At 40.5% G+C, this 12,730-nt stretch overlaps 1 protein-coding gene across 1 annotated transcript in view; it reads right to left on the reverse strand.

Annotated features, from left to right (window-relative positions):
• Positions 1–6,096: 6,096 nt before the first annotated feature.
• TDP1 (tyrosyl-DNA phosphodiesterase 1) overlaps positions 6,097–12,730 on the reverse strand; it is a 37,459-nt gene continuing 30,825 nt past the window's right edge. The window contains exon 16 of the mRNA XM_088539722.1: positions 6,097–6,317. Within this exon, the coding sequence (XP_088395848.1) occupies positions 6,244–6,317 (74 nt within the window). The 3' untranslated portion in view covers positions 6,097–6,243. The remainder of the gene's footprint in view (positions 6,318–12,730) is intronic.

Here is a 12,730-nt window from a genome sequence, read left to right on the forward strand (position 1 = left end):
CCTCCGCGCTGCGCCGCTACGTCGGGGCGCCGCCAGCACCGGGCATCGCGACGGCGCCGCCGCCCGGCGAGCGCGGGGCCGCGGGGTCGGCGCCCCCGGGCACGGCGGCCCCGGGCGGCAGAACCGCGTCGGTGCCGCCCGCCGGGGCCGCCCCTGCCGCCGTCCGGGGGAGTCCCCCGCTCCGCCTGCTCCGGGCCGGGGCAGCCCCCGCGCCTGCACCTGCCGCGCGGGCCCCGGCGCCGCCCGCGCCTCACGCCGCGCTCCCTGCGCGCGTCCCGCCGCGCCCCTCTCCTCGGGGCTTCCCCCGCGCCCCCTGCCAGGGGCTCCCTGCGCCGCCCGCGCCTCCCCTGCGCGCCCCGGCGCCCCCTGGCCAGGGGCGCCCTGCGCCGCCCGCGCCTCCCCTGCGCGCCCCGGCGCTGGCGGAGGCGCCCCGCGAAGCCGGGGGTGAGTCAAAGCGCCGACGTGTTCGCGCTTTTGCCAAAAGAGGGCACCCCCTTCGCTACAGGTCCCCCTGCAAAGTGTTTCCTCAACAAGTCGTTCAATCTTCCCTTCTCCAGCGGCGAACAATCAAAGGGAAAGGGGGGTCGGGAGACAGGTGCGGTTCTCCAAGTGCAGGATTACACGCAATTATCTCCAGTGGCAACGTGCTCGCTCCAAGCCTCCCAGAAAAATAACAGTTACTAGAGAAAGCAAAAACTCAGCAATATCCAGCACTTCATACAGTGTTGAATTCTGATTTAAAATCATTAAGGGTTAAATTCAGCTCTGTAAACTCTGTCAGTTTATAAATGCTTTTTTTTTTTTTCAGTGAAATGCAAATCAAATGAATTTTATCTTTAAGAGTAGCTTAATCAAGCCTTACTACAACACCCAGTGCTTTCATTTTGCATGAATTATGTTGCACTTAAAGCCCAGTAGCAACTAATATTTACAAATCTTAGTGGCAGATAATCACACACTAGATATGAAACTCATCCATCATCTCAGCACCCAAAATGTATTTGTGTGTTGGATACTGCTGAAGCCCTTGCCACAGACTGAGGATTCCCACAGAGCTACCCCACAACCACCAGGACACCCCACAGCAAGGGGAGACTCAGGCTGCCCGTTTGTTTTTCCTGTTAATTGTACACCATGGTGCAGAATTTTATTCTCTTTATTCTTCCTCACCATCCATGTGGCAATTAAAAATTGCAGAGGTGAAAGACATTAATTGGACACAAAGAAGATGCTGTCATACTCTGGACCAAGTGCAAAAGACAACCCGTGCTTCCATAAAAACACACTGGTGTAGCTTTAAAAATTGAGAGGAAAACAAACCATTCTTCCCTGCAAGTCATGGCCAAGCAGAGAGAACATGGGTCAAAAAGCAACGCTCTCCCAGCCCTCTGATTACCCAAAGCGTGATCCAAGGACAACCACCCCTAAAATAATAGGAAAGACTCAGTATTTAAGTGAGAAATAAGTCACTTTTGTATGGGTTTTACAATACAGAGGGGCCACCACATTATTACAGACAGGAAGCACTGGCACAGGTCTCAAAGGCAGAGGTAACTACAGTCATTAGGCATCAAAAACTGCAAATTCCCTTAATTTGTCCACTGTAATCTCTGCCAACTAAAATATTACAAAAGGCACAATGTGATTTAATGTGTCCAAAAGGTGCAGCCAGGTCCAAGCCCATGCTCCCTATTTAGGGATGGAGGGAATGTGAGTCTGGAGGGAGGGAAATCCTTAAGAGAAAATGAAATAAGAGCTGACACTTAAAACAATAAAAGGTACACCATCTGTGTGAAAACCCCTCTGTCTCTTCCCTTGTTTATTTCTTTAATTTCATTATTTGACTCCTGTGTTTAAAGATGTTTATTTTAAATAACACATTCCTGTAAAAAAGTCACTGCTTCCATTGCTCTGGGACAACTTGAGAATGCAAAGAACACAGAAGGTAAAGATGCAGCTGATTATCCAGAAAGCTGGGCTGAATCACCTGTGTCTGATGTCACACTGCACTGTGCAATGTGTAAAATTCACCTGTGTTATCTCCTACTAGCACTTTACTTCCCAAAAGGCACATTCCACTGGCAATAGGGCTAGGAGTCAAGTGTTTCCTCCTGCAGAAAATACCTTTCAACACAACATAATTCTATATTGCTTCACAGCACAGTGAAACATTCACTTACTCGATTACCAGGCCTTGAAATCAATAAGTGTTTTCAGAAATACCGTGTACTTACTGGCATAACACAAGTTAGTTTTTATAGTTTTGGGGAGGAGAAAAGAATCAAATGTCTTGTCAACACATAAATTAACAAAAAAAAAAATCCAAATTAACATATTGTGAGCCTGAACTCTCAATAAACTACCATTAATCTCAATATATTTATTTGTGCTAGTATGTCAGGACAAGTCATCTCCACAAGCCGCACCTCAGCAGCACCAGCACACAGGGCCACCGTGTTTGCAGATGCCAACACTGAGTGTTGGACAGAGGGGTGGACTGAGAATTGGCTGGATGGCAGAGTCCAGAGAGTGGTTATAAATGGGGCTGAGTCAGGTTGGAGGCCTGTGGCCAGTGGTGTCCCACAGGGGCCAGTACTGGGCCCGGTGCTCTTCAACTTGTTCATCAATGGACACAGTGCTCCCTCAGCAAGTTTGCAGATGACACCAAACTGGGAGGAGTGGCCAACACTCCCAAGGGCTGCGCTGCCATTCAGAGAGACATGGACAGGATGGAGAGTTGGGCAGAGAAGAACCTCATGAGGTTCAACAAGGACAAGTGCCAAGTCCTGCATCTGGGGAGGAATAACCCCAGGCCCCAGTACAGGTAAAGGGCTGATCAGCTGGAAAGCAGCTCTACAGACAGGGAGTCCTGGTTGACAACAGGTTAAACACGAGTCAGCAATGTGCTCTTGTGGTCAAGAAGGCCAATGAGATCCTGGCCTGCATGAGGAGGAGCATTGCCAGCAGGTGGATGGAGGCAATCCTGCCCCTCTACTCAGCTCTGGTGAGGCCGCACCTGGAGTATTGGGTGCAGTTCCGGGCTCCCCAGTGCAAGAGGGACATGAAGAGGGTCCAACACAGGGCCACAAAGATGATTAAAGGACTGGAGCATCCATCAGATGGGGAGAGACTAAGTGAGCTTGGCCTGTTTAGCTTAGAGAAGATTGAGAAGGGATCTTACCAACATGTACAAATACCTGAGGAGAGAATGTAAAGAGTATGGGGCCAAGCTCTTCTCTGTGGCAGCCAGTGACAGAACAAGGGGTAATGGCTAAAAATTGAAACAAGGAAGTTCCACCTCCATGTGAGGAAGAACTTCTTTACTGTGAGGGTGACAGAGCACTGGACAGGCTGCCCAGAGAGGCTGTAGAGTCTCCTTCTCTGGAGATCTTCCAAACCCACCTGGATGCTGCCCCATGCCATGTGCTCTGGGTATCCCTGCTTGAGCAGGGGGAATGGACTAGATGATCTCTAGAGGTCCTTTCCAACCTCAACCCTTCTGAGATTCTGTGAGTGACAAGAAAAAGCAGTGGTGCTGAGGTTTAGAACAATTGCAAAGAGTACAGAAAAAACTCTTGAATTTACTAGTTCTGTTTCTATTGTTAACTATATTATACTACATATATAGTAAATTACTGTATAGTATCACCCTGAATCACCCAATTACCCTTTCAGTTGGGTAGGAGTAAGTTGTCCATTTTCTCCTTTGCTTTTCATAGGTTCACTTCTGCAATGTAAGGATGCCTACATTTCTCCAGACAAAATTCTGACAAAAGATCACATATGGCTTACCTAGTTACCAGAATTACATGAAATGCAAATGAAAACAGCAATACTGTAATGACATGTAACAAACAGGAGCATGAAAAATGGAATTTTAAAGTACATGGCACAAGAGGTTCTAAATTTGTACTCCAACATGTTGGGAACATACTTAAGGTTACCCTGGCACCCAAGAGGCTGCATATCTTAATGCCTGTAGAAACCTTTCATCAACAGCATTTTCTTGCTGTTGGGAGCTTTCAGAACAGACCTAATACATCTAGTACAAGCCCAGCTGTGCTGGAGTTCTGTTTTGGCTAGACTGCAAAAGGCAGTTACTAGCCTGGAACTTTAGCATCTTTAGTCAGCTTCTTTATAAGAAGTTTTCCTTATGTTCTGGAAGAGCAGAAGTTTAAATAGAACTACAGGCATACTATTTAAACCAAGCCCAACCTTTGAGATTAGTCACCTCATCCACACATTGCTAAGCAAGCCAAACTAACAGCCTCTATTCTTTCCTTCCAACTCTACCACCAAGCCACAAGCTTATACCATAGTAAAAGTTGCTTGAGGTCACAGCTCTATGCTGAAAAATTTCTCAAGTTTTCTAGCAGAATGAATCATTTATTTGTTCCCACAATGGACTTTGGAATCATCTGTTGATGATCTGTAGATTGGATTAATCCTAAGTGCTGGAGAACTGAAATAAACCCATGCTAAGTTCCTGTAGACTGAAAAATTCCAATTGGAATTCAAGCACAAATGCCTGTCAGTCAGTCAAACCACTCTTTGCATAACCAGAAGTGTTCATATATGTAACAGCAATAAAAAAACAATATCCCTTAAATTCATGATACCTAACTGGTAGCCTACCTTTCAGGAGTCCTAAAGTGTGTGGGGTTTTTTTTCTGCTCATATGAAGACATTTGTATACTCAGAACTCTCACAGACTGAACCATGAAAATAAAGGAAGAAAATGCTCTGTTAAAAAAAAGAATATAACAATAGCTATGAAGTTGTTAATCATTTCTCAGTTTTCAGAGCACACTCCTCCATTTACCAGACACTGTCCTGGATCCCCATCTCTTCAAGCTCATCAGAGATACACTGCATACAGTAAATTATTCTAAATAGTAAAGATTATGCTTATGGAATTGAGGAGAAAGAATCAATCTTCCAGTCTGTTCCAGACATCCTAACAGCACCCTGCCCTCACTCTGCTTGCTTTGTGCAAAGTTCTCAAAACCACATAAAGTAATAGGTAATACTAATAATTAGTAATTAGTAATAATTACAGGGACCACCTCTAAGTTGCCAACACTAACTAAAAACTGAACAACACAAGTTACTGGTGTTTGCTGTGAATAAAAAGTGTTACAGGCAACACTATCTAGCTCTATGCTCTGTAAAAAAGGTTAAATAAAGCTTCCTTCCCAAGCATAATCCAAAGTCATAACCTTTTCAATTTGAAATCAGCTCAAAGCTGCAGAGAAATTAATGTAGAACTACTTAACTGGGCATAAAAGTAAATAATACGAAGGACAGAAAAGCAGCAATACTTTTTAATGTTGCTCTGGTGATTGGTATATGACAACGTTGGAAAAGAGAACTACTACTCCTTTCTAGATAGAGGCTGACAATTTTATGAAGACCTACCTTTCTGAAGTAACTTCTGAACATTAAGCATTAGGCAGAAGGACACTCCCAGTGTACTCCAAACCATCTTAGAAAGTGAGACTGCAAAAAGACAGACATGGCACTGGGACAGTTACCTAGTCATACTATTTAGGAACTAGAAGGAAGTATGAATAAGACACTGGATTGTACAAAAAGACTTTCAGACTACAGGATCAAACATCCTCTAAGCACTGTTGAAGACCACTTTTCAAGAGCCAAGTCCATCCACTTGAACTGTTTTGAACAGGACTTGGATGTCTGGTGCAGGAGACAAAAAAAAAATTTGAAATAATTGATGTGACAAACTGCAAGAAGCCAAAACAACAAATACCATCAGATCTTGTATGAGAAGTGATAATTACCATAGCAAAGGTTCAATTCAATTGGAAATGTACACACACTTAGAAAATAAAACAAGATATATGAACAAGAATGACTTTATTTGTACTTTAAATTTTACATTAGAAAAACTTTTATTAGAGCTAGCAGGCCTAAACAGTAAATTTTAAAGCATAGCTAAAAATGCAGAGGGAACCTCTGAAAACAGTCTATACACATTTTATCCTTGCAAAGTATATTGGCAGCCACAGTAAGAAAAAACATACAAAAGATTTAAAAATGCAGTGTTATGAGTTATTATATAACAGGGCCAGATTCTTCAAAAATCTCCACAATATCAATATTTAAGTAATTCTTCCAAAGAATAGTTAGCCATTATAGCTTAAAAACAGAAATAAGTAGTCTCACATCTAGTGTGGAAGGCTCAGTATCAGTAGGTGAAGTATCACAGAAGACTGGAAGTCCTCACGATGGAACCCACATATTTCCATGGGTATCAGGGGCATTGGTGTAAGGAATATTCCAAATCCACGGGCGATCTGCAAAGCAAACCAGAAACATGCTCATGAAAGATTCATTATTAATTATGAAATTTCAATCTTCTTACTTAAAGCTCCCACTGGTTATAGTGCTCTATGTACAATTTCAGCTTACAGAAAATACTTAGTTCTTGTTTTTCTAAATATAAGATTTAATTATAGATTTGCTATAAAAGGCTTTGCTTTTCCCCCAAGGGTTATTTTAAATGTAAATATCACAACATAAACTTCTGCAGCTGGGGCAATGAGGTTATTTCAGACAGAATACAAGAACTGCACTGCAACCAAATTTGCTTTGGCCCAAAGGCACCAAGTTTCATGCTGCATCCCTCAACAGAATAAGAGTTACAGTATTTTTTTTTTTTCCTCTCCACAGGGACAGAAAGAGCTCAGTATATAAAAAAGTCCTTCCACAAACTCAGAAATGTTTGAGTTACTCAATTCTCCCAACATTAACATCTTTAGATGAGCAATGGGTTTGCAGCAGATGGTTCCCTCCCTCCATTTCTACAAGCACAGAAGCTATTCCTACTTTCACACTCTTGGAAAGCAGAAAAGGCAAAGCAGCAGGAGCTTACTGATAGCTTAGCAGCCTACTCTAGGCTCTTCCTCCCACCATATACATGTGGCAGAAAATCAGCTTGTTTAGGAAGCCAAAATATTATTCTACCTCTCAGGCTACTGATAAAAAGAAAAAAAAATATCTTGATTCCTTTCAGAATAATCTGTCTCAAATAAGTTTACATAGATGTAGCCTCTAGCCTGATTCATTTCTCTGTCTACAAAATGTGCCCAGAAGGAAGACAGTAACACTTATCTGCACCAGACATAGGTTCAACTGAAGTTACTGAAGATGCCAGTACTTCATCTATCAAAACAAGGCTCTTCTATACATGATAAACATTTACATCAGTGAAGACTTGGTATAGGCTTATCAACCTAGCTTTTAGGTAATCTATTGATTATGGCTATTACTGCACAAATTACAAGTCTATGAGATCCAATACCAGTTTTCACAAAATATGAAGTGAGAATTGCTGGTAGGGACAATAGGAGTAAACAAGTGACAGGAGCAGTAACAGAGGGACTACCTTCAACACAGAACACACTTGGTGACAAATGCCAAGGCGACTAACCATATGGCTGGGACAGCCTTTGCACAGAGCACTTTTTCACAGGCTGCTGGAGCAAGCTCAATTCTAGCATAGTTCTATATGGTGCAGCAAAACATCCCCCAGCCACAGAAGTCTTTTACAAATATATTCATTTATATATGAAGGTAAGACAGAATAAGAGCTTTTAAATTACAACAATATTCAATCTGCTTGACATGGAGAAAAGCGTCTATGTTTAGATTTCATCAAGACTGATGGGGAAGTTACAAGTCCCAGAGCATAATCACCAGAAAAAGCACAGCCTACACAACAAATGCCATCGTTCACAGTGTTATGAAAGGACACCAAACAATACAAGCATCTCTTCCCCCTGGTTTAAAACTATGATATAGTTTCTGGATGAAATAAATAGTTGTCTGGCTCTTGGTAACCCTAGATAGCTGATTTTCAGGCACAAAAAAATAAGCAGCTTCGGAAAGCTGTTGAAACCTAACATCCAATTGACACTGCACTGCCCCAAACTCTCTGATCAGGTTTCTGAGATATTTACACCAAGTGATCCCTAAAAGAAAGTAGCACCTTTATCTGTTAGCTTCTTTCATCTGCCTCTTGTCCAAAAGCTCTGTGTGCCATTTGTGTTTTATGTGAATACCATCCCATATAGCGTGTATCACCTTTCCATCGAGCCCACTATAGCAAACAAACCCTGAAATTAAGACCAGAAGTCTGGACACAGAATAAACCTAATGGTGGAAGCAGCATTAAGGCCTCCATGTATTCAAATCTGATTATTGAACTCTATGCATGACATCAGAATAAGCCCAGTCCTACTTCAAGCATTGAAACCTGGGATCAGGAATACATTCTGCAGCTCAGGCCTATCCATCTTCACTATAGTTTGCAGTTTTTCTGTTTAATTCAGCAGAAAACAGTCAGAGGGAGACTTTGAGGTACAGAAATAACATAAGCTGTCTTAAAGCACTCCAAGAGGCTTCAGTGTCTAATATTCAATTATTGAGTTCTATTTTATTGTGCCAAGGCTAAAAAATACTTTTTCCTTCAAGATAGCTATCAATGTATTTGGAAGTTAGTTCTATTAATGGGGTGATATTGGCTGTATAAAAACATCTGATGCTACTATAACAACATATGTATAAAATTATGACTGAAACAAATTAAAATTCTGTTTAGAAGACATCAGTTGAGGCTTCCTGGATAAAGTGGTTGCCATATTTGAAAAGCACAGCCTGCCACCTCCACATACACACTTAGAGTTATAAATCATCCTGTTCCCTTTGTGCAGCTCTGGGCTTTGGAAATTCACCAGTTGGTGAAAGAAGTTTTCTGCTGGAATGGAAACTGAACTCCAAGACAGGGATTGAGCTATTGGAGGAACTGGTAGCAGAATGGCTCATATACCTGTATATGTCATCATTACAATTTAAAAGCAGGATTTGCTTTGTGTTTTCAAAGTGTTGATGTGATGACGAAAGCCCTTTGCAGTTCTGTCAGACCTTGCCCAAAATATGCTAAAAACTTAGTGACTATGTATTCAACTTCCTCTTGGTACAGCAGATGAATTCCTTTATCAATAAAGTTAATAGTTAAAAATCACAAATTGTGTGATGCAGTGAGCAGCTTGTTCTTTTGCCAGTACTAAGAACTGCAGCTACATCCATTTTTGTAATGTGAGCCTGTTGAAAGAAACTTCTCCATGGAGTGAAACCAGAATGACATGAGAATTAACTCTCCACAAAACAATGCACTTTTGCAGCATCAGGTCAACCTGTATAGGCAAGATATGTCACCTCTCTATTGCTAGTACACAATGGAGCTACAGGAAGAGAGAACTTCATATGGTAAAAAGTGGTCATCTGAAAAATTATAACGGGAAATAAAAATCTAAGTATTACTAGCAAAACACAAGGTGTTTTAATTACGAATACACAGTTAAGATAGGCTGTCGCCTCCATACTTTCCAAATACTAGGCTGAATCATTATTTGTTTTACTTATAAAAACTCTGGAATTACATACTCGATCCACAGATTTTGAAAGGCTTTCTCATCTTACTACTACCAATATGAACATTCAGATTTTTCTATAGCCTTCTTCACTGTGATATTCTGAAAAAAGTCTAAACTACAGAGGAGTTTGGGAAATTATTGTACCAATACAGCTTATCTGTCAAGATACTAAACGATCTATCATCTACCAGTTAAATTATTTTCCTAAGCTCCACAAGTGCTCTGGATATCTACTGCCCTCAAATAGGTTTCTACTGTTGTACATAGTAGTAATTTGCCAAGAGTTTAACACACACAAGCTGTATAAAACAAATGTTATCTGCTAAAATATTAAAAAGGCTCTTTGTCACTTCAGAGTAGGAATGATCTTCATCTTTGTTTCAAAAGTGCCAAATGTGAAATGTGCATGCTACTCCCTGCAGCAAGACGCAGAATACAGATATCATGCATAATAAAACTAGCTTCTTCCTGCAACTCCATTTCTCTGATTTTGTGCTGGTAATTTAAAACAGTTTGAAAGAAATAGCTTAAAAGACAACATACAGATTTTATGTGCAACCTTAATTTTGATGCCTTAAAATAACACTTATTGTCCCACTTCCTAAGACTTCTGCTGAAGGCAAAGAAACCACATGCAAGATGTGCAAAAAAAAATTGTGCATCTTACACTGTTCTGGAAAAGAATAGGAAAAATAGAGTGCTTTAATACTGCTGAGCTGACTGTTGAAATGAAATATTAAGGGTGAATTTGCCATCTCACAATGCCCCCAGTCTAGTAAGTTAAGTATTTCCTATTAGAAATATTAGTATTCCTAGAAACAGAACAGGTTTTGTCATCTCTCCAGAAGAAAGGATGTTCTCTTAGGGTTTGTACCATATTAAGCAGCCTGAGAGGACTTGAGTTCTCCAGTAATTCAAATATGACACTCAAGTTCTTTCCAACTTTAGAAAGTAGACAAGTTCCATGTAGCTATGTATTATCAAGTAGAGAAAAAAGGGAAGTTACTTAAAAATGACTTGCCCAGTGACATCTTCCAGAATTTTAATTCCTCCACAAGTATTTTAATTACATGGTAGAAGATGTAGAAGATTCTAGTACTTTTACTCTTCTTTCAAAGGAGAAAGAAAGGCAGAGACAAAGGGCAGGCCCATTTCCCCGGGGCTTTTCTGACCTCCCAAAGATATAGCAGGCCCCTGTAGAAGAGTTCATGGTAATAAAAGATTCCTTTAGCTTAGCTGGAACGAACTCTAATCTCTTTTTAGGCACTCTGCACTAGGAAAGATAAAAGTTATCCCAAGTCTTTAAGAATTTTTTTTTCCAGTTATAGACAAAATCAAGTATCTGAGTAGAGCAGAACTGGAGACAAGCTTGCAACAGTTTTTCCTATTTTAGTCAAAAAAATCAAAGTGGTGTTTGGTGTTAAGTTACTAGTTTCCAAAAATCACTACAAATGTCTCCTAAATGTAATTTTACCATATGCCCAATTCCAAGCGATTGAAAAACTGGACAGAATAACAAGCACTAAATATCTGAAATCTGAAAGGAAAAAGTCAATTTGTTCATGGCAGTCTGGAAATGAAATGCTGAACAGTGACCAGGGTTTTTCACAAGGAGAGATCTGTTCACATGAGATGTCACAGATCCTTCTGTACATCCTTGAACTGAAATAGTTCCTGTCACAGACTGCAAACATTAGCTAGCATGTAACTAATAAATTGCTAAGTGAGCTACTCATTTTTTCCAAAATGCTTTAACTTGTATTAAAGCAAATTTCCATCTTATTTGCCTATTGTTCTTCAAGTCTCTCATGGCATGGGATTAGACAGCTTTATCCCACAGTTAAGGGTAAAATTTATTTCCACTGGGAAATAATGAAATGCATTTTAATACATTTTCAGATATTGTTAGAGTGGCTGAGGAAAAGTCCTCTACAAAAGGGAAATAACTGAAGCCTACCATAGTTCATATAATTGTTGTATATATAGTATATGCAGCTCCACTCTAAGTACATCTGAACTGAGCTGGAGCCTTTCTTGACTTCTTTTATGACGATACATTTTCTGTATGCTATTAGTCAGCTAAACAGCCAGTGTAAAGGCATGCACTGTAGAGAAAGCTGAACTGGAAGTAACTGATTAATCAGAAGCTACTTGGCCCCTATGTTGTAGGTGTTCCCCCTCTCCTCCCCACAGGGTTTCAACAGTTCCTGAACATTTCTTAAACTAACAGCTTAGAAAATGCTTATATGAATTCCTAGCTTGTAACCCAGTCACCATTTAAAATACCACTCAAATGTACACTAGTTCATCCCTTTTTCAGTAGCACTGTAAAAGTTATACAAAACACGCACAAGATTAACAAACCTGAAGTCTGGCAGACTTAACGCAGAGAAACTGTTGCAGAAATGTTTTTTCTGCTGGTGTCCTCCTAAAAGAGGAGGGCTACTAAAGCTAAATTCTAATGGCACTTAAGCATATCTATAAAATTAAGGGTAGTTCATCAGGAAAAACAGAACAAGCAGCCCAAAATACTAAAGCTTACTATAACAGAGCATGAAACACAGATTCATTGAGCTAATTAAGTTTATAACCTCAATTTTCTAACATTTTTCAGGTCCAAAAAACAATTTCTCAAGCTTATCTTCTCTTCCCCCAACAAGATGTTATCCTATGTATTTAAAATCAGCCACTGGACTTGATACTAAACATCTGATGTGATTGCTCTGACAGACACCTTAAACTTCTCACCTTGACTTGAGGGGATTATACTACTGCCAACAACTGCTTTTCAGACAGATTTTAATGTTATTGCATCTTCCCTGGAGACTAATTTAAGCACTTCAGTTGGCATGATCAGATGGAACTTACCTGCACACGTATGATAAAACAGCCTTGTAGGACAGTAAATAGGAGACAAAAATTAGAAATACAACTGCAAGATATGTGAAAGCCACAGGAAGATATTAAATATGCTACATGCACAGAGGGGATAAAGTATCATTACCATATCAGAAGCATCTTAAAGGACATCACATATCTTTCAGCAAGTAAAGCAACAGCTTAGCCTACAACTGTATTTCAGTGGAGGATAACCCCTCTTTCTGTGAGGAAAGTAAAACCAAGAAGTTGTCTGTCAACAACATCAATTTGTATTGTTTAAAATTTGGGGAAGGAAAAAAAGGAAGAGGGAACAAAGCCCTAAATTACTCCTCAAGAGATTATATCTTTCTGTTTTGCTTAGATCTAGGATTTAGAATGAAATCCACTAACTC

Source organism: Tinamus guttatus, unplaced genomic scaffold (genome assembly GCF_059628265.1).
Source record: "Tinamus guttatus ecotype Peru unplaced genomic scaffold, ASM5962826v1 Tinamus_guttatus_pri_ptg000048l, whole genome shotgun sequence".
NCBI classification, from domain to species: domain Eukaryota; kingdom Metazoa; phylum Chordata; class Aves; order Tinamiformes; family Tinamidae; genus Tinamus; species Tinamus guttatus.